At 43.7% G+C, this 26,531-nt stretch overlaps 1 protein-coding gene across 1 annotated transcript in view; it reads left to right on the plus strand.

Annotated features, from left to right (window-relative positions):
- The window catches only part of ATP6V0E1 (ATPase H+ transporting V0 subunit e1), a 28,256-nt gene continuing 2,386 nt past the window's right edge, over positions 662-26,531 (plus strand). Inside the window, exons 1-3 of the mRNA XM_005694534.2 lie at positions 662-856; positions 5,550-5,597; positions 20,439-20,568. Coding sequence (XP_005694591.1) covers positions 753-856; positions 5,550-5,597; positions 20,439-20,532 — 246 coding nt within the window. The 5' untranslated portion in view covers positions 662-752 and the 3' untranslated portion in view covers positions 20,533-20,568. The remainder of the gene's footprint in view (positions 857-5,549; positions 5,598-20,438; positions 20,569-26,531) is intronic.

Raw genomic sequence — 26,531 nt, forward strand, 5'->3', positions numbered from 1 at the left:
TTCAAGGCTCAGCTCAAGACTGACTTGGGGTGGAAAAGTCATGCACAGTGGTCCAACCTACCTTCACACTGCATTCAGTGGCCTGCTCAAAGTCCGTCTTTTCACCAGCCTGTGAACTCCCTGTGGGTAGGTGTGTCTGATTCCTGTAAGCCTCCAAACCTGGCACAGTCCACGTCATTCAGTACGGCAGTAGTTAAGAGCACTGGCCTTGAAAATCACACCAACAAAGGTTGAATCTTGGTTTTGCTACTTAGCTATATGACCCTGAGCAAGATCCTTAACCTCCTTCCTGGGCCTCAGTTTCTTCACCTGCAAAGTGGGGATAATAATTAAACGGCGTCATAGGCTGTCGTGAGGTGTTCAAAACGAAACTCAAGCACTTAAAGCTCATGACCCAATGGCTACCACACAGAATTCTGAACAGAAACTTACGATGAAGTTCTCTATATATGCTTGTTGCATAAGAAGATAAGGCTGTAAATAATTACACTTTTCTTATAAGGGCCACCTTCTTATCTGAAAACTGTGCTGAGCCCCTGATGACACATCTCTAGCTCTGGGGCTCCAGAGTGTTTTACACAGCAACAGCCGGGCGCTCTCCCAGCGGAGGACGGGGCGGAGTCCCGAGCGCGGTCACGTGGGGACGCGGGGGGCGGGCCTTTGCGCGCGCAGGTCCCGCGGCCGGGGTTGACACTTCCGGGTGGGACCCGAGTGCGGCGGCGGGCCCGGGGCTGGCGCTTCGCGCAGCAACCATGGCGTATACCGGCCTCACGGTCCCTCTCATCGTGATGAGCGTGTTCTGGGGCATCGTCGGCTTCCTGGTGCCCTGGTTCATCCCTAAGGGTCCCAACCGGGGGTAAGTGCGCCAGGCCTGCCTGGGGAGGGAAGCGCGGTGAGAACCCGCCGGGCCGGGCGGGGAAAGGGGCGACGGCGCCGGTCGGAGACCTTGCCCGGGTGATCCCGCCCTGCGGTCAGGCCTCGGCCCCCCACCCCCCGGCAGCCCCCCGACTTCCTTGTCGCGGCAGCCTCAGTGTCTCCTAGCCCGAACTGAAGAGGGTGGCCTCCGGCGGATCCTCCTTAGGAAGAAGCTTTGGGGGAATTTTTTCTCCTCGCGTCCCTGTGTGGGGAGGGTGCCGTCGGAAATGGACGTATCCCTCCTCGAGGAGAAGTTGGGGCTCGTCCCCAGACGGCTGTCGCCCTAGCCCCGCTGTCTACCCAAATGAGGCCTCGTTTGCCTACACTTTAAAGAGACGGATCAAATAAATAAAACAGAAATTGACCTCTCTGCCTCACAGGCTGTCGCAGTTGCACAGCACACCCTTGTGCCGCAGCGCTGAGCCCAGGCCTTGCTAGTGGGCGCCAGGAGCGAGTTGGGGCTTGATCTGGAGCGAGGTTAATTACCAAAGCGCAGGAGGTATTGTTAAGAAACCCCTGCGTCATACCTTTCGAAGGGCGCTCCCGCACTTGTGTATGAGTATAACAAGCTCTTAGAATGATTGGTTAAGAAAGACTCCCCCCCGCTCCCCCGGCTTCTTTGTGAAATAGAGCTTTATCTGTTTTGTAAGTAAACTTTTTTTTTTTATTATGGTATGAAATAGTCTTATCTTCAAAGGAGCTTTGGAAACCCTCTTTCTGGTTCCTCTTTGCCTTTTAGTCATTTTTTCTCAGCGGCAAGATCATGTGGGGTGAAGCTTATTATGAATCACAGATTTTGGGGAACACCATCTCTTGTTTTATTCTTTGAAACTAATTGGTGACTTCACAGTGCTCTACATGCATAGGCTTGAAGGGTTGTTGAGTGATCTGTTGCCTTTATTAAAGGAAAGAAAATGCTCTTACTTAATAGTTTGTGCCCTGAACCGCTTTTACTGTCTGGAATAAACTTGTGTTAGACCCGTTCCTTTCATCTAGCTTACAAGTAAATCATAATTTGTTTAAAAAGTAAAAACTGTCGGTGAATTTATCATCTGATGGCATGAGGTCCACCCATTCTGCTCCCCTCTACTCCCCTCCTCGGATGGCATCAGTTATGTAGGGTCATCTTTCCAGCCTGTAATAGATGGGAATTCTCAGGTTATTAGAACAATTTGTGCTAACCAGATTTAATTCCTTGGACTTGTTTCTCCTGCTAGAGTTAGGGAACAACAAAGTGCTCTTTTGTTGTGATTCTGTGTTCAGCTCTTCCCTTACCCACTGTCTTTCCAGCCTCCATGCTCAGAAAGCGTTTATTAATGTGCTGGTAGCACTGACCACTTCTTTCTTGAAGCTCCCCGTTTGGGGCCCACTGTGCCCAGCCTTGGGCCTTGATGCCATTGCTCTTACCCAGAGTAATGAAGTGCCTTCTGTGGTCCATGGGCTACTCAGCTTGTAGTCCTAGTGTTACGATTCAGGTTTGACCTGCTAGTAATATGTTATCTGGATTTAATTCATAGCCTCCACCCCAGCCCTTGTTATTTCCGGCTCTTGGCAGGATCGAACAGGTCTTAAAACACAAGGTGTCTCCTAGGAGTTACTGTATTACACTTTGAGAAACACTGCTCCCAGTTGGATGATCCCTATGACCTTGGATAATTTAACTTTTCCATGTTCCTATTTCCTCACTGTAAAGGAAATGTTAGTACTAAATTATTATTGGTTCTCATTTACCTCCTGAAAAGACTGCAGATAATTTTTTTTTTTTTAAACGGAGGGGCTGAATTGCTTCAAGGAGTATGGTGAATTTTTAATGCAGGAGAGCATTTCTGATTTGAAGAATTGAAAACATCTTCATTAAGGAGATGAGTAAAGGTGCTGTGTGAGAAGGAGAGAAAGGAGTTTTTGCTGTTAAATTTTCTTCTCTGAGATCCCTGCATGTCAAAATGCAGAAACTTGGGTCATTAGGAGGATTTCAGGACCTCGTGAAATGGGGGAAAAAGGGGGCAAAAGGGAAAAAGGTCTTCTGAATCTGTGTGTAACCTAAAGCAAGCCCCTTACTGTCATCTTTTCTGCACCTGAAAAAGGGCGGAATACAATGAAGTCTGTACCTGGAATGCTGGTTCCTAACCATTCCTATTCTTTATGATTTCCCACTGTCCTCTAGGAATCCAGAGATTCTCTAAAAACTTCAGGTGGTGTGAGGGGGGTGGGGGCGGGGGGGGGTGGCGACAGAGCGCGGGGATTAGTGTGCCAAGGGTTCACGGCTCCATTTTTCTCAGACATAACACTGGTAAACATACAGAAGAAGAGAGCAGTGTAAGTGTTATGTAACACCACCTAGATTCAATAATGTTAACATGCATATCTGCTTTATATTTTGTCTCTGAATCCAGGTGTGCATACATACATACATAATTTTGCTGAACCATTTGAGCACACGTTGCAGTCGTTGTGACACTTTACCCCTAAACACTTAAGCAGACCATAATTCAGAAAAAAAGCACATCAGGAGCTGATATTTTTGTGCGTTTTGGCCATGGCACACCTCTGAGCTTGCGAGATCTTAGTTCCCCAGCACATTGGGCACTCGGAGTCCTAATCACTGGACCAGCAGGGAATTCCCCCGAGGGACCTTTTGCTCTCCAATGTTCAATGAATAGTACAAAGGGGCCTCAGCTGTTCCCATTCTCTGAGGTGGTCTTTTGGGGAAGAGGAAGATGGAGGGAAGGATTCTGGGTTGAGGCAGGGGAATGAAAGGAGATGAACCGGAGCTTGGGATGGAGGATAAACAAACATGATGCTTTTGGGGACACTAGGGCACCCATGTTCAGGAGTGAAATGCTGTTTGAAGGTAGAGGGGTGAGAAGGAGGAATGGAGCGAACTGATGACAAGTAAGAAGCTGAACTTGATTTTATAGACCTTCAAACATTTTTATTATGAAACCATTAAAATTTGGTAGTGCAACCTTAATGCCTATTTATGTATGTATTATATTACAAGCTTAATGTATGAGGTACATATTTTGCTGCAGAATGTGCCTTCAGGATGTATCTAGAGTCTGACCAGTTCTCACGACCCATACTGCTACCAGGCTGGTCCATTAGTGCAACTCTCCTCTAACTGGTTTTTCTGCTTTTCCCCTGGCTTCCTCTTCCCAAGTCTGTTTTCACCCTGCAGAGAGATCCTATTACAGTTTGGATCAGATTTTGTCAGTGTTGTTAGCTGTTTGGTTGGATCTGACTCTTTGCAACCCCGTGGACTGTAGCCCACCAGGCTCCTTTGTCCATGGAATTCACTAGGCAAGAATACTGCAGTGGGTTGCCATTCCCTTCTCCAGGGGATCTTTCCAATCCAGGGATCAAACCCAAGTCTCCTGCATTGCAGGCAGATTCTGTACCATCTGAGCCACCAGGGAAGCCCCATTTTGTCAGTCCTTTCCTCAAATCCCTCCCAAATAGCTTCCCTTTTCCTTTCAGAGGCTGTAAGGTACCTCTGACCTCACTTCTGCCAGGCTCTCCTTGCTGTGCTCAGTCACACAGGCCTCTGTCCTCTTTGAACCTGATACCCTCTCACCAGGAGCCTTTTTGTTGCTAAACGTCATCCCTTTTGTTTTCTCCTCTCTCTCCAGAGCCTGGTACATGCAGGACCCTGAGTCTGTTGAATGAGTGAATGGACAAGCCATATTAACCACGGGGCGGGGGGGGAATGTATATGTGTGTGTAAATGTATGTACACACACACACACACACACACAGGCACGCACAGAATTTCTAAAGGATAAGTTAGACGTCACCACATATAGGAGTTGTGATATTTGCTCCTTGCCTTCGAGGAGATAGTCTTGCGTATTCTGTGGGGTGTGGAGATGCCATATTTGGAAACCGTTCTTACAGATGATGGGCGTTCCTTAAAGGTGTTAAGGACTTCCTTGGTGTTCCAGTGGCTGAGACTCCATGTTCCCAATGCAAGCTACCCAGGTTCGATCCCTGGTCAGGGAACTAGATCCCGCATACTGCAGTTAAGACCCAGAGCAGCCAAAAAACAAAGAACTAATCCTTCTCGGTTGGTGACTGCAGGTGCAGGGGCGGTATGAGCAAGATGACGACAAATCTGAGGGATGAAAGTGGCGGAGCTTTTCGGGAGTAGGAGATTTCAAAGGGGAGCCTTTAGAAAGAGAAAGTGAAAAGAATATCACAAGTTCAATTTTTTAAAATGTCAGAGTTCAACTGCTCAAAGATCCAGGTTTAACTTTTTCAGAAAGAAATGGAGATGGGGAGAGATCAAGGCTAAAAAGTATAGTATCATTTCATAGCAGAGAATACTACCAGATAGGGCAGTTACTTGGGCATCAAAGCTAATTACTGCTGCAGCCTTTTGTGTTCAGTTTTAGATGGGTTTGGAATAGACCTCTAAACTGTGGCATCAGTACACATTCCCTTATATACAAATGTTAATGACTTATGTAGAATTCTGCCGAGTGCGCGCAGGGCACACTGATGTCTACTGGTGTGTCAGCAGATCAGATCCATTTTCCTGGAGTGCAGTCCTTGCCAGCTTGATCACCTGGGAAGGGAGCTTAACCCCCTACAACGTTCGCTTGGCCATCTAATGATTGCACTGTTTTTTTCCCCAGAGTTATCATCACTATGTTGGTGACCTGTTCAGTTTGCTGCTATCTCTTGTAAGTAGTTAATTTCTAAAATAATAATCAGTTATTTCTGGTATTTATCATATGTGTGATTAAAAGTTAAGTAAGTGGTTATCAAGTTAAGTTTCATGGTTATCAAGTTAAGTTTTGGTTATCAAGTTAAGTTTGGTTAAGTTAAGGTTATCAAGAAACTTAACCAAGTTAAATTTCATGGTAATCATGAAACTTTATACTTTTGTTTAATCGGGGTTGGTTCTTGGCGTAACATCTAGAAATAGTAACTTAAGATTGGAAAGAAGATATTTTCCTCTGTTCAGTATGTTGCTTAAGAATTGTGCAGATGCTCAGTTCTGACAATACAGGTGTAATTTATTTGGCACTTATTTCAATCATAATTAGCTGGAAATTGTTATCATACTGCTTTAGATTTTACTTCCATGAAGTATTTGAGCCTGTTCTTTTCACTTAAATATCGTGTTATAAAGCCAGTAAAGCCATTCTTTACTATGACTTTTATCTCATGAATAGACGTTAAACTGGAATTGTAATCCAGAGAAAGGGTAATCTTTTAAAATAATTCACTATACACTATATCAAAGTATGCTAATAATTGGCTTCTGTTTGAATAGATGGTATCAACTGTTGAATGAAAGCTTTAGGCTATATGAAGTCATTTCTCAACATATATTTTTCAAATACTGTTAGAAATGGCAAAACAGCATTTGAAGTATTCTGTTTTTTGTCTTTGTTTTTTTTTTTATTTTGTTTATGTATTTATTTCTTTATTTTTTGGCCACACTAAGTAGCCTGTGGGGTGTTAGTTCCCCGACCGGGGATTGAACCCATGCCCTCTGTGTTGGGAGCTCGGAGTCTTAACCACTGAACTGCCAAGGATGTCCCTCTTTTTTAAAATTGAGATATATTTCACATACCATAAAATTTATCCTTTTAGGGATTGCTTGTTTTAAAACCAGCAGTTCTTTTTCATAAAAGAGAGCTTGCTAGTTTCCTGAGCTTCCTTGTATGGAAAAGTATTGGTGATGGCTGGCTATTGTTTAGTGCTCACATATGGTGGGAGGCAGCACTTCTGATCCTGTGACGAAAAGCCATGGTTCTCTGTGGCTCTGAATCTGAATTTCTTATATCCTGGGGCTTTTGCATTGAGGTTTTTCAAAGAGGTTTGTGGGTAGGAGCCAATTCTAGTTGTTGGCATACGTCAAAATCTGCCCCTGTCAAAGAGTTAAATTACCATGAATTGTGGCTGTCTGGCCGTTAGGTTACTTGCTTAAGTGCAGCTTGCCGTGTTTAAAGCTGAATCATACAGCGTGATGGAAGTGTGGCTGAGGATGATGTCTGACTGCCTTGACATGCGAGCTTAGATGATGGGACTTCGTGCGGTTGCCTTGTTTTACTCTTTTCTTTTCAGAAAGGTGAAGAGGCTTTTTTGGGTCTTCCCCGAAAGACCTGAAGTGTGAAACATTTCACACTTCCCCGGAATGGAAGTCTGACAGGTAGTGAATAGAGAGCGTTCTTATTCTAGCTGTGTTTAGCTCTAAAGAGTAAATGAGAAGAAGTACTTGCATCAACAATTCCTCCTCTAAGTAGGGGTGACTGAGTACCAGCCTGTCCTCCCGAATCAAATGTCCTCCAGAAATCCAGCAAGGGAGCTCTTCATCAATCCAGGAGCCAAGGAGTGGTCCTGTGATTGAAAAAGCCTTTTTTAAATTCCTCTGATCTCTGCTGCGTGAGCAGTAAGGTTGATGGTGGGATCTTAAAAGAGAGAGAAAATTATTGTACAGAGGAATGACTTGAGATCAAACAAAGATGAGGCAAAAGTGTTCTGTGACTTTCTATCTTTGAAATCTGGTTAATTCTCTGGATATTCTCTTTAAAGCAGGCAGGAGACCTTTCCAATTAGTCTCATGCCTTGCGTCTTCACTTTCAAGTATAAAATACAGTAACTGGACTTGGTTGGAAATTGTGTCACTTTGAGTCTTAGTGACTTGGTTAAGAACTGGTTGAGCCCTTGCCTCTTGCTGTCTAGGTTTTTCTCGTTGTCCCAGTGTGCTGGCGGCTGCTTTGTTGACAATGGGTCGGTACTGTCATCAGTGTGTTGGTAAAGGTAGTTAGTACACAGTGTTGCAACATTAAATGTTTCCAGAGGCCTTTATGGGGAAATGAGCTGGGTGGTATAGACTTTATGCAATTTTTTTGAAGGTTCTCTTTTTTTCTTTTTAATTTTATATATTTTTGACTGTGCTCGGTCTTGTTGCTGTGAGGGCTCTTCTCCAGCTGTGGTGAGCAGTCCCCTCTCAGGTTTGCAGTCAGTGGGCTTCTGGTTTCGATGGTTTGTCTGATTTGGGAGCACAGGCTCTGGGTGCAAGGGCTTCACTAGCTGTGGCGGCAGGCTCAGTACTTGCGGCTCCGGGGCTCTGGAGCACTGGCTTGGTAGCTGTGGCCCACAGGCTTAGTCGCTTTGCGGTGTGTGAAACCTTCCCGGAGCAGGGAGTGACTGTCTCTCCTGCGTGAGCCACCAGGGAGGCCTCTATGCAACTGCTTTTTCTTTTGTTGAAGGAAACTTGACCATTTATCCTATTTACAAAATATCTGCCTGAAACCTGCAGATGGAATTCAAATTCCAAATAGTTTACATTCCTTATTCCACGCAGGGGTGTGATTCTGTGAGACATTTAATTTGAAATGCAAATCACTTTACTGTTTGGCACTCTACGTATAGTTTCTTGAGCATAACCTCGTTTATAGTAAGACATGCCCAAAGAAACTGGGTTTCCTAAGCAAAGTTACGCTCTGAAACAGCCGCAGACTTGTGGATTGCCTTCTGCTTGTGGCATGCTCCCTCTTGCCAGTGTGTTCTAGTCCAAGGTTAGATTCCATGGGGTGTACCTTGTTTGAGTTCTGAATAAATCAGGATCTCTGCCAGAACAACCAGCTTGTGTTACTAGTTCAGCAGAGAAAGCCTGAATGCTCTACATACGGTTCCCTGTCTGAGGCGCAAGATCACTTTTGTTTCTTAAGCATACAGGCCTTTTAGTTACTATTCTATACCTTCTCTTGGTCTTAGATTAGTTGTTAATTTGAGTTATGTTGTAGCTTACCCTGAGTCACAGAACTCACATCTTCAGAGTAAATTAGAAATTTCGTATTATGTTGTGAAGGTGCAAGCGCTTGACTAATTGTAAACCTTACCTGCAGAGTGACAGAGAAAAATGTTGACCCGGAGACCAGAAGGCCTTGATTCTAGGCTGAATGATATTTGACCTGATTATGTTGTAGTACGGTTTGGTGAATTTTTGAATACGATGCTGTGTGTGAAAATTTGTAATGAAAAATGTATTATTATCAGTGATTTTTAAAAATGATTATTTTTTAAAATAACTCTTTATTTGTGTATTATTTTTGACGGTGCTGGGTCTTCCTTCATGACTGAGGGCTCTGGTTGCAGTGGGCGGGGCTACTCTTCATTGAGGCTGGAGGGCTTCTCACTGCGGAGGCTTCTCTTGTTGCGGAGCACAGGCTCTAGGGCGCTATAATCATGGATTTTTCTATTTCTCTTTAAAAGAAAGATCCTTGTTTGTTTCATACGTTTTAAAGCTCTGTTATTAGAAGGATGCATATATATGATTGTCATATGTCTTCTGGTGAATTAACATTTCTAACATTATCAGATATCTTTATCCTTGTTAATACTCCTTAACTCAGTTTTTACTCTGTCTTATTTATATCAATAATTGTACCACTTTTCCTGTGTTCATTATATCTGTGTCTTTATATTTAGAACGTGCCCTTTTGAAGACGGTATACTGCTTGGGTTTACTATTTCTTCTATTCTGACTGTCTTTGCCTTTTGGCGAAGGGGTATTCCTTATACAATTAATGTAACTAATGTAAGTAATGTACCGATTATAGCTAGGTTTGGGTTCACTATTTGTTTGTTGTTTTCTCTTTGGCTCAACTCATTTGTGCTCCTCTGTCCTTTTATGCCCTCCTTTGGGTTAATTGAATATTTTCAGTATTCTGTTCTAATTCCTTCAGGAATTAAATTTTGTGTTTTTCTCCCCCTCCTCTTTATTTTATGTAATTATTTTTATTTTTAAAAATTTTTCTGTGCTGGATCTTCGTTGCAAGTAGACTGTCTCTAGTTGTGGGCTCGTGGGGGCTTCTCTTGTTGTGAAGCTCAGGGTTAGTAGTTGTGGCATGGAGGCTCTCTAGTTACTGGATGTGGGATCTTAGTTCCTGGACCAAGGATCAAACCCTGTCCCTTGCTTTGGAAGGTGGATTTTTAACCACTGGGCCGCCAGGGAAGTCCCCATTCTCATTTTTGAAGGATTTTTTTTTTCTTTCAGCCAGTTTTAAAGGTGCTCTTCCATTATCTCTGTCCTCCATTATTTCTGCTGAGAACTCAGCTGTAATTTGAATGATTGTTCCTTATGCATTCTTTGTGCTCTGAATGTTACCAAGATTTTCTCTTTATTTTTGCTCTTCAGTATAAATTCTGCTATGATGTGCATAGGTGTGGTTTTGTTAGAATTTATTCTGATTGGGTTTGCTGAGCTATTGAATCTTAACTGTTTTCCACCAAATTTGAGAAGATTTCAGTCTATATTCCTTTTTTTTTTTTTTTCTCTATTCATTCTCTTTCTGAGTCTACAATTTCACATATGGTAGACTTTGATTTTCTTTTCAATTTTTTCCCGTTTCTTCAGATTGGATAAGTTCTGCTGATTTTTCATCAGGTTCACTATTTCTCCTATCATCTCCAACCTTATGGTAAACCCATCCAAATATTTTTCAGTTCATACATTAAACTTTTTTTTCTAGAATTTTTATTTGATTCTTTATTAATGTTTTAATTTACTTTCTGAGATTCTCAATCTGTTCATTCTTTATAGCCAATTTGTCTTCTAAGTCTTTAAACATACTTATAATGCTGTTTTGTGTTTATTCTAGAACAATAAACGCCTTTATTACATGAGCTAGCATAGGAAGGAGGAGGATTTATTTGCCTTTCTGTGCCTTGATTTCCCTCAGATAGAACTCTAGCTCCTTGCCCTCTAGCACGCAGCCATTTGTAGGCCAGATTTGGGCTTCCTTCATCTGCAATGGAAGAGACCCTGGTTCGATTCCTGGGTCAGGAAGATCTGCTGGAGAAGGGATAGGCTACCCACTCCAGTAATCTTGGGTGGGTAAATCCCGGGTGGCTCAGCTGGTAAAGAATCCACCTGCAATGTGGGAGACCTAGGTTTGATCCCTGGGCTGGGGAGATCCCCTGGAGAAGGGAAAGGCTACCCACTCCAATATTCTGGCCTGGAGAATTCCATGAACTATAGTCCATGGGGTCCCAAAGAGTTGGACACGACTGAGCGACTTTCACTTTCTGCTTAAGAGACATTACCTTTTGGAGGGGTGCACCTCACGTGCATTTGGCGTGGGGAAATTTCCTGACTAGGGATTGAACCTGGGCCCCCTGCTGTGGAAGCACAGAGTCTTAACCACTGGACTGCCAGGGAAGTCAGAGAAACATTACCTTTTAACTGCAGCTTCTATGTAATTTGGACTCAGCTTCTGTTGATTCCTTTGTCCTTGACTGTTGATTACATTTCTTGGGGTTTTTTTGCCTGTGTATTTTTTACTAAATGCTGGATATTGAATCTAGCTAGATATTTACTAAAGCTAGATATAGATCACTGGGAAAGACCCGATGCTGGGAAAGATTGAGGGCAAAAGGACAAGAGGGCAGCAGAGGATGAGATGGTTAGGTAGCATCACGGACATGAATCTGAGTAAACTCTGGGAGATAGTGAAGGACAGGGGAGCCTGGTCGCAGAGAGTCGGGTATGACTTAGCGACTGAGCAACAACAAGATATTGTAGAATATAGACATTCTGGATTCTACTTAAATTATTAATTGACCACCTTAAACCTGTGGAAGGTTGGTTTTACCCTTTGTTGGAGCAGATCTATTTCAGTTTTGCCCTTAGAATGAGTTCTCCACGAAGATGTGGCCCTTCTGGGATTTCGTGGAAAGTCTGAGGTGTGTCAAGGCCCTCTGGAGTGAGACTCCAAGCTCTCTCCTCTGACGTTCACAGCGGCAGCGATCTCTGCCCTGTCCTTTCGGCCCTGCGGGTGTTTTCCGCCAGCACTTGGCCTTTGCATGCTTGATTCAGGGATGAACTTGAGCTTCACATAGACTGGACAGTGTCCTCTGGGGAAATGCTGTATAAAAGTTCCTTATTTCTTTCAAGGATTGAATCCCTTCAGACTCTACCTGCTTTGGACACTCTCTAGTACCATCAGTTAGTTATTTTTTTGTATTTTCTTCAGAGCTTATAATTACTGTCTATAGAATGAGTCTGATATAAGCTACTTATTACCAAAACCAGGACATTACCTATTGACTTTTTTTTTATGTTCAAGTATTATAGTTTTTCATTTCTATAGAAGTTCTTTTTGCTGCTCTTATTATAGTTTTTCCTTTCCTGTCTTCCCCTTTCTTTCCCCTCTTCCTTTTTCCCTGCATATATTTTAAGTGTATCTTATTTCTTAAAAAATAGTAGACAGTTTATTTATAGTCTCTATCTGATCATTTCATTATCTGAAGTCCTTGCAGGTTTATATCTGCTTTTTGCTGTCTCTCTCTCATGGTGCCTTGTTTCCATATGCATTTAGTTACATTTGACTGTCATATGTTCGTTTTCCCTGTGGATTTTTGTTTGTTTTCTGGCTGCGCCTTGTGGCTTCCCGTACCAGAGGTTGAACCTGGGCCCTTGGCAGTGAAAAAAGCATGGAGTCTAACCATCAGACCACGAGGGAATTCCGTTTTCTCTAGTTTTATTTGTATGACTTCTTTGAGGCCTGGTATGAAGGTGGGCTCCTCCAGAAAGGATGTACATTGCTCCTGTCAGGTGCCTAAGACCATCAGCAGAGTGCCATTAAATTAAATACAATTCTCAGTATATTCTTTTTTAAAACCATGGGCTTCGCCAGTCTATGTCTGATGCAGGATACAGCATGCTTGGAGCTGGTGCATGGGGATGACCCAGAGAGATGTTATGGGGAGGGAGGTGGGAGGGGGGTTCATGTTTGGGAACGCATGTAAGAATTAAAGATTTTAAAATTAAAAAAAATAATAAAATAAAAAATAAAAAATTTTAAATCTTAAAAAAAAATAATAATAAAAAAAATAAAACCATGGGCTTCCCTGGTGGCCCAGCAGTAAAGAATCCCCCTGCCAGTGCAGGAGATGCAGGTTTGATTCCTGGGTCAAGGAGATTCCCCTGGAGAAGGAAGTGGCAAACTGCTCCAGTGTTCTTACCTGGAGAATCCCATAGACAGAGGAGCCTAGTGGGCTACAGTCCAGGGGCTCACAAAAGAGTTGGACACAACTGAGTGACTAAACAAACAAAAAACAGCAAAGTATGAATTTGAGCTGGCAAACTTTCACAAAGACTAATTCTCTGGGCGGTGTTTTTCTCCCTCCTGCTTGGTATTGGTGTCTGAGACAGTTTATTTTCCTAGCATTCCACTCAAAGGTGTTCTTTGATTTATCCTTGCCTTAAGACAGAAAGAACCCTTTGGGGTCTTAGCTTTTTAGGGGATATGTGTGAAACTTTTGTTAGACCCTGTACCTTGAATGGGTCCTGAGCTTTGTCTACCATTTTTCATGCCCTGTGAGGTCTGAAAACAGAAGCACAAGTTAATCTGGGTTAGTATATGCTCTCAGAGTATGGAAAGCAGCCTGTAGTCACTATTTCCCTCTGAGGAGTACCTGCCTTCGCTTAGTTTTTTTGGTCTGAAACTTGCTTATGTTTCTCTCGTGGATGCGTGTGAAGTATTAGGATGTCTTGACTTGTTGATAGTGGAAAGGAAATCTAGGTACCTGGCCCAGCATATTATTATATACTATATGAGAAAGTCTGTTTATCTTACTCTGACCATATAATCTTTTCATTTATAATTTGGCAGATAAGAGAATTTGAACTGAAAGGCCTACTATAGAAAGTATGGAAGTAAAAAGGAAAGATAATTCAAATTCAGAGCTGCCAAAAATAGGGCATATTCCTGTTTTGTCCTGTAGTAGTGAAAGGGCCGTAGCAGAGAGAGAGTTGGCTTCAGGCTAATGGAAAGTAAGTTTGTACCTTCTCATCTGGATCTTGGGGTCCTCTTCCAGACTCCCATGACTGTGGAAGAATAGAGTTCTCTTTCCTTGGCTGGGTTTCAGTTGGGGGCTGCCCTCAGCTCCTGGATGCTATCCACATCCCTTGCTCTTCGATTGTCAAAGCTAGCAAGAGAGAATCTTCCTTTCTGCCCAGTCCTCCTTATCCTCTAGCAGTCTGGGTTCAGTAAGGAGGTAGAAACCATACGGTAGATTAAACACAGGAGGTTTTCTCTAACTGTACTCCGTGACGGAAGAGCAGCCGTAAGAGAGAAGGGGACCCCACCTGGCGCCTGAGGCTCAGGGGAGATAGGGACGGGCACAGACAGCTCGGAAAGGGTCCAGACCTTGCTGGAGAAGGCATAGTTCAGCCCACCAGATAGCGGAGAAGTTCATTGGTTTGGCCAGGCTGGAGTTGGCCTGGAGTTGCTAGGCAAACACTTGGCCACACTCTGGAGTGCAGGCAAGAGAGCGGGCATGGGAGATCAGTGACCGGGGTATGTGTTGGGAATCGTTGCGACCCTATGAGCAGGAGGACCTTAAAGCATGTAGTCCAAGCAGCGGCTCTGGTTTCCATGTTGAGAGGGCTGCAGAAAGGTTATTTCCAGGCCTCGCCTCTACCTCGAAGAATGGCCGTGCCCTGGGCTAGAGCCTTGCAGGTTCCGCCAGGTGGCCTCACACCCAGTCCCCCAGCTTCTAGCCCTTGCCTGCCGTGCCCCTCCAGCGCCCTCTGCTGAGGAAGCTTGACATCATGCTCACTTTAAAGGAGAAAAAGGAATTCATTTGTTTACTACAGAGCTCTTATTACAGGGTGCATTACAAGATGAGTGGCAATAAATTAATACGTGGTATATACACTCCAGATGTCCTTGGTCAGGAAGACTCCTGTCTCTTTTAGGAGCTCATCTGATTAGGTCAAGCCCACTCAGTAATTTCTCTTTCTTTTCTTTCTTTTTTTAATCGAAATACGGGCTTCCCAGGTGGCTCAACGTGCAGGAGATGCAGGTTCAATCTCTGGGTCAGGAAGATCCCCTGGAGTAGGAAATGGCAACCCAGTCCAGTATTCTTGCCTGGAAAATCCCCTGGCAGACTATAGTTCATGAGGTCACAAAGAGTCAGACGCAACTGAGCACACATATAGTTGATTCATAGTGTTTTAGGTGTACGGCAAAGTGATTCAGTTATACCTGTACATATATATATTCTTTTTCAGGTTATTTTGCATTATAAGTTACTACAAGATGTTGAATCTAGGTTCCTGTGCTGTGTGTTAATAGTAGTTCCTTGCTGATTATCTCTTTTACATATAATAGTGTATATCTGTTAAGCTCTTAGTTTATCCCTCTCCTTTCCCCTTTGGTAACCATAAGTTTGTTTTCTGTTTATGAGTCTCTGTGTATAATTTTTTAGATTCCACATATGAGTGGTTGTCTGACTGACTTAGTGTGATAATCTCTAGGTCCATCCGTGTTGCTGCGCATGGCATTATCTCATTCTTTTTTATGGCTGAGTAATATTTGTGTGTGTGTGTGTGTGTGTGTACCACATTTATCCTTTCATCTATTGATGGAAATTTCCCTTTCTTAAAGCGAGCTGTATTTTTTTTTTTGAGGTATAGTGGATGTATAATATTATGTTTAAGGTGTACAGCATGGTGATTCATAATGTTTAAAGGTTATGTTCCATTTATAGTTATTATAAAATATTGGCTATATTCCCTGTGTTGTACAGTACATCCCTGTAGCTAATTTTGTACATAGTAGTTTGTATCTCTTAATTCCTGACCTTTGTAACGCCCCTCCCCCTTCCCTCTCCCCACTGGTAACCGGTATTTTGTTCTCGGTATCTGTGAGTCTGTTTCTGCTTTATATTCACTAGTTTGTTGTATTTTTTAAATTCCACCTGTAGGCGATGCGCAGCATTTGCCTTTCCCTGTCAAGGCGGCTGTATCTTAGAGCATAGTCTAATCATGGCGGTGGTTCTCCCATCATATCCGCCACCCCCGGTTTATACAGGTGTATATGCGAGGGGATGAGAATTTGGGAGCACCGTCTTAGACTTCTGCCTCCTGCAGACGGGGTGGGGGTGGAAGAGGAGGCGGAGGTGAGCATGACTCAGTGCTGCCGGAGAAACTCCTTGGTAGAGTAAAATAGGGTGTATTTCATTCTGTGGCTTGAATACATTTTTAGCTGTCTCACAGAGAAAGAGAAGCAATGACTAGTATTTACCGAACATCTATTTGTCAGCTACTACAAGAGCACTTTTGTATATTATTCATTTGGTTCTTAACATCTTAGGGCAGAGATTATTATCTTCATTTTACACAGAGGAAAACTGAGGCTCGGGGTTGTAAGCTCAGTTGCCTAGAGTCACTCCACTAATTTTTATTAATGTTTATTTATTTGGCTGCACCGGGTCTCAGGTGCAACATATAGGATCTTTTTATTTGCGGTTTGCGAACTCTTAGTTGTGGGCCTGTGCCGTCTAGTTCCCTGACCATCCACTAACTTCTGATGTAGTTAAAACTGAATCTAACCCTATCTCATACTGAATTCCATGCTTTCTAATAGTGTCTAATAACATCACTGCCCTTGAAAGAATTTGCATCATTGGACTGGAATGAGGGTGTTTGACAGAAGTCATCTCAGTAGAGACAGGGCAAGTCACGTCTCTGCTGCCTCTTAAGGGGCCCTTGCTGTGGGGACCGCGGAAGGGAAGCCCTAGCCCGGGTCCGCTTTTCCAGCAGGGAAGCTGAGCCGCTGTCTGCTTGACCTGTGCGTCACCGGGAATAGCCATGCCTCTGTTCCCTGTTCTCTTATCTGAATGTGGAACAAAAGGGCAAAGCAGGATTTTGAGCAAGCTCGGTATAGCCTTTTCTGTGGGGAGGACGTATTTTGTGATTGAAGAATTCTACTGACCAAGAGCTGAGCTCATGAAAAGTGGCCAGGAGTGTTTGTAGATGAAGACCCTATTCCTCTCTCTTCCAAAGCAGGCTCTGCCGCTGCTCTTGGTTTGTCTCTTATAAGCTCATGAACCCCGGGGGTAGAGGCGGGGGCGGGGCCCCTTGACCGAGATTCCTTTTGGCACCCTTCAAGCCGACATTGGAGCGTGGCATTGATAAAGAATTGTGGAATAAAAGAGGAACTCTAAACTGCCTGATGTGTTTCATCCGTAATGCCCCATGGATGCAGCCCAGTATCATGGGACTCAGAAGTCCTGGGTTCCCTTTCCAGCTCTTTCCCTGTTCACCACAGGAGTATTAAGCTCCCTAGGACACAGTTTCTTCATTGTTAAAATGAGAGAGGTGAACTTGACCTCTGGTCCATTCCAGATGTTACCGTGCTGTCGCTTCCTCGGTAGTTTAAATAAGCTCAGAAGGTTAGTTATTAGGCTGGACTTCAGGTTGTGGAGACATGTGGAATAGTTTGGGCAAATATGAAGAGAACATTTAGTTCTCTTTTCTTGGACACGTGAAGTAATGGATTCATTGGAATATGAGCTCTTTCTCCACCCACTTCCATCAATTCAGAGTGGATTTTTCTGTTTTTTTTTAAATCCTTCCAGTTCTCCACTGTGTTTATCAGCTTGAAAGAAAAATCTGAAGTCAGGCAGTAACCAGAAGGGCAGGCTCAGAACTCAGCTGGTTACAAGGGGGAAAAATTCCACCACGAAATTTCAAATGAACTGACCTGGGCGGTTTCCCAAGGAATTTTCTTGAACTTTGGTTTGTTGTGGTGGTGATTGTTTTAAGTAAGCTGTTTTGCTTGATTTGAAACATTAAAAATAGTCTGTAAAATTAAATTCAAAAAAGTTTCTGAATACTGATCTGAGCAAGCAGAGGGGACTTCATTCTTGCTTCTGGATATTTCTTTTTTACCTCAGGTACCAAAGGCTCAGTGGTGGACCTCACCAATAGTTAGCAAATGGATTCTTTGTTTCCTTAACTCCCAGACAGTGTAGATTTAGCTAAACTGATGCCTTCTGAACTGCTGTCAGGTAAAAAGTATTTCAGAAGGTAACTTTTGTAGCAGGAACATTCATCCCTACCCGATGATGAGTTCAGGAGCTGCTGCTGCTTAAGTAGTATCAACCACAGGCGAATTGTCTCATCTCTCTCTTCTCATCATCTCTCTCTTCTCAGTTTCCTTAACCATGTTGTGGGAAAATTAAAGATCATTTGTGAAGTAGAACATGATTTTTTTCTTTAAAGCTCTCTGGCTGTTTGTACCATGCAGTCAGAATCAAGAGGCAGTGCTGTCCTTCGTCGTACAAAGTGCTGGGAGATGGTTGTTTTGCTTAAGTATTATACATTTTTGGTAAAGAGAAGAGGCGGAGGCGAGGCCGTAGCATGCTTTTATTCAGCGTTTCTAAGCGCTGGCCAGTCTTTCAGTCTGTCTGCAAGGACGGACACTGCCTGTACCGTCTGCTTCCAGTGCCTGCTGGGGTCGGGAAAGCCCTGGGTCTGTGTGGGGCTTTCCATGGCTGCCAGCTCTGCGCCGTTTGTGTTCAGTTTAGTCACAGCTCTCCAGTGTGTCCGCCCGTGTGCCCTCCTCTCTCTTTTTCTCAGGGAGATGTTAAGCCTCAGCGGCAAGGCCGCGTGTTTTGTTTGTGTCGAATGCTGGAGTCCTAAGGACAGATGAGAGAACCTCCTCTGGATTAACGTTTGTTTATAAAGTGAGTCAGCTTGAGGCAGCTGTCTTGGCCCAGTGTCCTCAGGTGTCACATTTCCTGTCCCAGAACCGCTTTCTTTTGGGGTGGGGTGGGGAGGGCTGGTACCTCCTTTCTTCCTGTAGGTAAAGCTGCTAGAGCTGGTGTGTGTAGATTCTTCAGCAGTCTGACGGTCAGGCATCAGCATCAGCTTATTGATCCTTTGGTTGGGAGAGTTCTAAAAATTACAGCAAATGGAGGAAACGAGATCTAACCAGACCGTGGCCTGGTTGCATTTGGCTACTTCCTCTCTTCAAGGGGAATTTAAAGGCCTAAAATAGTAGGAGACTGCTGTAGCAGGTTATCTACTTTCCTTAGAAAGCAATTCCTAGTATCCCACGCAGAGAGGACAGTGCCGTCAGATTAGGATGCTGAAATCCATCCTCTAGGATCTGTAGCAGATAGAGTATGGGCTTGGGTACCAGACACCCTCCCTGTAAATGAGAGCAATTTATTTCTACTTTAAATAAAAACTCACGTATTTTGAATAGGAATTAAAGGCACTGTGTGTTCTACTTCATTCTGGGCTCCCCTCTAGCAGTACCTTCTTGGAAAGGCCTTCCTGCGCACCCCATCACGGGAGCACTACCGCCGTCGCCCTCTACTCCTTCACCTCCCTGTATTTCCTTCCTGGTGCTGTATTCTGTCAGCTTTTCGAGGGCGGTGCCATTTCATTTTCTTCTCATGTGTGCTGAGGCCACCTTAAATATTTGTTTAATGAAGTAAACCGTGGAATGGTGTGAATAGCCAGACGTTAGCTTGCTGTCTTTCTGTTGAGTCGTATGAGTTCTTTATATATTTTCGATATTAGCCCCTTATCAGATGTATGATTTACTGTCTTTCTTTTTGTTCTTTGCTTTGGTCTGAGTTCAGTGATTTTCACATTTCACTGGGTATGTGGGTTCCTATATCAGATAGAAAACCATTTATTCAGAACTTTGTGAATGGTAGAAGAAAACTTTAAAGTCAGTTTTGGGCTATGTGCTGTTTTTCACTTCTAACCCTGAAGTAAGGACGTAACACCATTGTATGTCCTCCGTAATCGAGTCTGTGATACAGAGGAATACCTTATTACTTTAGATCTGAAGTAAGCAAGGGCAGTTAGATGTCCATTTGGTTCCGCTCCACCGGGGCCCCACAGATACGTAACACATTTTAGTGGTGATGGTAATGAGAGAAGGGGTGCTCAAGCGATACATTCTAATTGGGAGATGGTGGGCTGAAATTTAACCCTGGCTGTACCAGTAAAAATGGGTGTATTGGACTTCCCTGCTAGTCCAGTGGTTAAGAATCGCCTGCCAGCGCAGGGGACGCAGGCTCAACCCCTGGTCTGGGCAGACCCCACGTGCCGCAGGGCAGCTTGGCCTGTGAGCTGCAGCCCCTGAAGCCCTCATGCCTGCGAGCCTGCCCTCCACGCATCGAGAAGCCACTGCAGTGAGAGGCCTGTGCGCCACAACTGGAGAGCAGTCCCCGCTCGCGGCAGCGAAGGCCCCGGGCCGTCAGCAAATAAACAAGTAAAAGATGAAAACACGGGTGTGTCGCGTTGGCTGTGGGCCTTGGCATTTGGAGAGTGGATAAAGTAGACCGATTTTTCCTCAACCCAGAAGTCGTGATTTTGATCAACTGAGATTGGGCAGAAACACTCTTGAATGACAGTGTCATATGGATTCAGGAGATCTTGACTACTTGGAAAGGGAATTAAGAATATGAATGAAAAGATCAGAGGCATGCTATGATGAAGCTTCGTTGGTTTGTCAATAATGTATCAAAATGAAGACAGGATTTGGTCTGTGAAGCCTTTTTTTTTTTTTTTAATAAGATATGCTCCCATTAAACATGATGTGTTTTATGAACGTTAAATGTATCGAAAATTTGGTCTGAACAGAATAGATCTAAATCCTACCAAAGCACTCTCCTCGCCCTAACTTACAGCGGTCCTCTTCCAGCATGACTTCACCACTTTTTGTTGTGCTTCCTTCCCCCTTATTTTTTAGTTGGCTGATTGCAATTCTGGCCCAACTCAACCCTCTCTTTGGACCACAGTTGAAAAATGAAACCATCTGGTACCTCAAGTATCATTGGCCTTGAGGAAGAAGACCTGCTCACTGGTACTCAGTCATTGAGGTGACTATGCCCTTGCCCTTTCCCATCAGTGTTGTCAGTCGGTCAGCTAGAGTCTGCCTGGGCTTTTTCTTCTTTTAACACTTGGCAAGGGCAGGCTGCTCTGAAAGCAAACACAGCTGAATAGCAGAAATAGAACTTAGGCCATTCACTCTACCAAAGGATTTATCCGCAGGATTTTTAAAAATTGTATTCTTACCCAGAATATTCTTGAATTACTTTTGCATGTGGTCTTTCGGGCACAGATCAAGAACATGACTCTTTATACTTGGTATTTCGAGATTCAGCAACTTGAAGTGGCAGACAGATTTTAGATGAAGGGTGTCTCTGAATGCTTTGGCACAGAGAGACAGATACGTTTTGAAAATTGGTCTTAAAATTGCAGGTTTCCTGAGCATCAGAGAAGTGAGGAGTGATGTAGTGGAAAGATGTATTCACTGGCCAAGAGTCAGAGAACTTGTCATTCCATTTGTTCCTCTCTCTCCAGTTTGTTAAGTGGAGGTCAGTGCTAAATGCTTCCCTAGATTCCGGTTCAGCTTTTTTGGTAAGCACACTTAGATGGTTCTGTGGACTTCATGTTGCCTTATATCAGGAGACACACAGTGCTCGGCTCTCTGATCTTTAGTGATGCCAAGGCGCTGGATTCTGATCCCTCCAGGTGAAGAGGTCTCTGTCAACCTTTATCCAGTAATTTTTATCCATTGATGATCTTAGCCTGCATTGCAGTAGAAATTGAAAAATGGAAATTTTTTACTCCTTTTATTACTCACGTATTTGATTAGGTGAAAGATTTCTATGAAAACAAGCTTTCCTTCATCGACTAGGGTTATTTAGTACCCTTGAAATACAGATCAGATAAGAAAAGCAGGATATATATTTAACTTTTTCTTTCAATTTTCAGACTAAGATATTGGTGCCCAGGTTGCTTCCAGGGAGTCCAGTGAGGGTTTCTGTTCGTTCCTTTTCCGTTCTAACCAGCCACGCGCCCGTCATCCTTTTAGGCCCCGTCCTTTCTTCGGCCTTACGGGCACCTGTCTGGACTAGCCTCTGCGCCCTTGTGCTGTCGCTCGCTCTTTTTCTGGCAACGTCAGGGCGTCCCAGACCTCTCTTCTGTGTTTCTTCACCTGGAATCAGCTTTCCCTCCAGTTGCTTTCTAAATTTCTGACTGAGAGGACCCCTGGTTCGTGAGTCAGTCCTCAAGCTTAGTTGACCCTTTTCCCCCTAGTGGAAGTAAGATTTCAAAGCCATCTGATTGCTGGGTGCATTCGTTTCTGGTAGGGTGGGTTGTTACTTCTAAGCCTTTACCATGGACAAAGCCAGAAAGTACACATTCTTATTAAAAAAAAAAAAATCACAGGTTTATGTCGGTATTTCTAATTCACGTGTAACGTTACAGGGTTTTTATTTGACTTCTTTGGTTTTGCACTTGAATGTCATTCACATATGCTGAAAATGTTGGCTCCTGAAGAGTAACTTACTGACTTTGATTATCCAGATGTTATAGGATATATAGGATTATCCTGTGTTTTATAGGACATATTAAACTATATGTTATAGGGTAATCAGAGTGGTAATTAAGTAATATAAAGTATTTTTAAAATAACACCAATATACCTACTAACTATAAGGTTATCAAATGCAGTATAGAATTTCTTTGCTGCTTTGTTTGAAAAACAAAATGCTATTTGCTGCTGGTAAGTCGCTTCAGTCGTGTCCGACTCTGTGTGACCCCATAGATGGCAGCCCACCAAGCTCCCCCGTCCCTGGGATTCTCCAGGCAAGAACACTGGAGTGGGTTGCCATTTCCTTCTCCAGTGCATGAACATGAAAAGTGAAAGTGAAGTCGCTTATTCGTGTCTGACTCATAGTGACCCCATGGACTGCAGCCCACCAGGCTCCTCCGTCCATGGGATTTGCCAGGCAAGAGTACTGGAGTGGGGTGCCATTGCTATTTGCTGAGGTTACTTGAAATAATTATTTTCTCTGGTGGGTATCATTTCAATATACAATTAGATTTAAAAGATTTATTTTGTGTTCGGTTTATAGTAATTTTTTCTTTTTTATTTGCTACTTTTTTGGGAATATGTAGAACATTTCCAGAGTCAAAATTATAAATAAGATACATCCATAGATGTCTCTATCCTTGCAGTGTTTCATTGTGCAGAGGTAATCATACACATATGTTTATGTAGGCATGCATGTCCATCCTCCCTTGACATACACAGGTGTTACAGGGGAGATGTCATATTACATGTGCTAGTCTGTACCTTGCTGTTTTCACTGAAAAATATATCCCAGAGAGTGCTCCTCCTATCAATGTATAGAGATCTTCCTCCATTCTTTGTATAGCCATTAATATCCCTTTGGATTATTTCCAGTCTTTTCTTATTATTGATGATAAAGCCACAGTGCCATCCTGCATGTGTTTTGTATTTTTGTGTTTTTACCAGTAATCTTTGGATTAGAGTCCTTGAAAATAGAATCTCTGAGTTAAAGGCATGAATTCTTCCTCTAGATCTTACTACATTCCCTTCTGTTGGGACTGTACTATTTTCACATTCCCACCAACAATGTGTGAGAGTGCCCATTTCCTCATAGCTTGAATTTTTGCCATTCTGATAGATAGGCAGCTTTTTTTTTCCCCTTAGAGTTTTGTCTGCCCGAAGGGGTTTTAATTCCCTTTTAATTAGATTTTGAGAGTGTGAGTGTATGTAACCTGCCTTTTTTGTTTTTTCCATCAAGTTGTATTTTTTGTCCTTCCCCTTAGCTATACTGACTATGAGGATATTGACTGGGGTTTAAAGCTGAGAACCTCAGGCCTCAGAGTGGGATCTCATTCTAGTGGAGACGGTCACTTACCTTCCTTTGAGCCTCATTTTCGCCTCTTACCATAAGTAAATTGGGCCCTTCTACCCTGAATAACTGGAGAAGGCAATGGCAACCCACTGTAAGTACTCTTGCCTGGAAAATCCCATGGACGAAGGGACCTGGTGGGCTGCAGTCCATGGGGTCGCTAGGAGTCGGACACAACTGAGCAACTTCACTTTCCCTTTTCACTTTCATGCGCTGGAGAAGGAAATGGCAACCCACTCCAGTGTTCTTGCCTGGAGAATCCCAGGGACGGGGGAGCCTGGTGGGCTGCCGTCTGTGGGGTTGCACAGAGTCGGACATGACTGAAGCGACTTAGCAGCAGCAGCAGCAACTCTGAATAACACTGTGTGTGGGGATCTGTTTCATTTGCCCATTCTTTTCGGTTTCGATTACATGTTTGCAACTGGGTGGATGAATGCCTAACACTTACACTCTGGTTCACAGCACAGACTAAGACTGCTTGAAACCCTTAGGTTACAGTTTGTTCCTTTGAAAGCAGAATGCCAGGAAACAGAGCTCACCAGGCAGCCCTGGCCATGCGCGCTAGATCGTGCTGATCCCATGTCTGAGGGAGTGACTGTGATAGCACCACAGCTCTAGGCATTTGGAATTATCACATCAGGAGATCTGATCTCTGCCTAGCATTGGAGCAAACGAAACCCGTAAGATAGGACCTCACTTTTCTCTGGTAAAATTCAAAGAATGAGCTAAGTAAAATCCTTTTAGAACTTTGAACACATCTGGGATGATAAAGGAGTCCAGAAACCAGATTTAGACTTGTCCTCACCTGGTAAGGAAAAGTATTCAGTTCTGTACGTGATTCTTTAAGAGGCCAGATTTGGACAGTAGGAGGTGTAAGCCAGGCATGGTATTCAGGGGAGAAAAATGAGGAACGGTCATGTAAGCTATCGAATAATTTTATACAGATGAATTGATTGCAGACAGGACACCTACAGCTAGCCAGTCCTTTGTTACTTTAAACACTTTAATTGCCATAATTTGCTTTGATATGTTGATAGACTGAGTTATACCACATTATGCTTCTTGGCTGGAAATGTTACCCAGTACTTCTAAGACAGTCCTCAGTCCATCTCTGCCCCCTGCCAGTCGAGGCGCTGCCTCTAGAGCCTCGATTCATGAGATACTTATTGGAACTGTAACATCAAGTTTGCTATTTTTCCAATGTCCTATTTTCCTACAAAATTGTGGTGTTGGAGAAGACCCTTGAGAGTCCCTTGGACAGCAAGGAGATCAAACCAGTTCACTGTAAAGGAAATCAACCCTGAATACTCACTGGAAGAACTGATGGCTGAAGCTGAAGCTCCAGTACTTTGGCCACCTGATGCGAAAAGCCGACTCACTGGAAAGGACCCTGATGCTGAGAAAGACTAAAGGCAGGAGGTGCAGGGGGCAACAGAGGATGAGATGGTTGGATGGCATCACTGACTCAGTGGACATCAGTTTGAGCAAGCTCTGGGAGACGGTGAGGGACAGGGAAGGCTGGCGTGTCCTTGGGGTCACAGAGTCAGGCATGGCTTACTGACTGAGCAGCATTTTCCTGCAGCTTTGGGGATGTGGCACTTGCGTAGAGTCTTCTCAGAGTGGCTCCAGACCTCTGTTCTGTAAGTTAGTTAGTTAGCCACACCATGGTAATATCTTTAGATGAGTCTGTATGGTTGACCGCATTTCTAAAAGGGCAGGCGTTCTGTTTTATTACAAAGTCTGGACCAGAGAGGACTAGAGTATTGGTTATTAGGCCTCTGCCCTGAGGGAGCTGCTTTCTTATGCATTCCAAAAATATTTGAGTGTCACGAGGTGGATAGCACCGTGATCCACTGTGAGTGAGGATTTCAGAAGAATCTGTGGGCTCTAAAGGTTTCGCGATCTATTGAGAGGTTGGAGTTAAGCCACACTTGTGAAAAGTTCTAATAGTGCAAGGTGCTTCATGGTTAGGCCTGTCACGGTCTTCCCTGTCACTTAGGGTCAGAACCCATTCGATTGCGTCTTTCTCCTTTCTCTTCCTTGAATCCATTTGAGCCTGTTTCACCACGTGTCTGCCTGTCTATCATTGTTTCTCTTTCTGCGAGCCTAATTTCTGAACTGATCACTGCAACTCTGAATTACTGCAGTGGGTGCCTCTGTACTCGGGGTATCTACAAACCACTACCTTGTTTATCTTCCTGATACAACACTTCCTGGAACACATCACTGCTTGCCCCAGAAACTCAGTAGTTCTGTATGAGCTACCGTACAGCTTTTTTGTAAATCATGAGGTCCCTGATTCTAATGGGTACGTGCTGTTTGGAATGCTGTATGTTACATGTTGTAAGCACAGCTTGTCAGGGTCACCGAAGGTCCCATGCACCACAGAAGATAAGAATGATTGATCTGCAGATTCTGTCCCATTTTCTCACTCAGCGGTTGAGGCCTGCCACATCTGCCCTCAAACCACCTTCGCAGCCTCTCTTTTCACAACTTTCCTCAGTGACCTACTGGTTCTAGCCACACTGTTTTTGTGTTCTCAAGCTAATTAACTTTGCTTAGCTTTTCCTGCCTCTTACTGTGCCCTTCACTAATTCAGAAGGCAAGTTAGTAAACACACGATTCGGTGAGCATTGTCCTGGTGTCTTGTCCCCACTCACCCGTTCTCTTCATCCCTTCGGATGTTTTCTCTTTGAATGTCCAGCTTGCAGATCCTTGCACTGTGTTTCCTGGCCACAGTGGCTTCACAGTGCTCTCTTCTGTCCTAAGTGTGTTTGCCTCTGGCGGTTTTGCCGTCCATTCAGTGCGTTGCCTTGAATTGTGAAGCACTCGTGCCTTTGGTTTGATTGAATCCCTCTTGTAGTCAATCTCCTACAATAAATATATACATTACACATTATGGTAAAGAAGGAAGTATTTTGTGAATTTATCTGAAATGAAAAATTAAAGATAAAAATGATATCTGTTCTTTGTTTAAAAAAATATATTCACTCATTCTTCTCTGAACAGATTTCTTGGTTCTAGCCTTAATATTTTTCTGTTGTCTTCATTCTCAATCTTAGCTGAAAGTAGCCTTGTGATTCCTTTATTTTACAAAATGAGAACATGGACCC

This window comes from Capra hircus, chromosome 20 (assembly GCF_001704415.2).
Source record: "Capra hircus breed San Clemente chromosome 20, ASM170441v1, whole genome shotgun sequence".
Classification (NCBI taxonomy): domain Eukaryota; kingdom Metazoa; phylum Chordata; class Mammalia; order Artiodactyla; family Bovidae; genus Capra; species Capra hircus.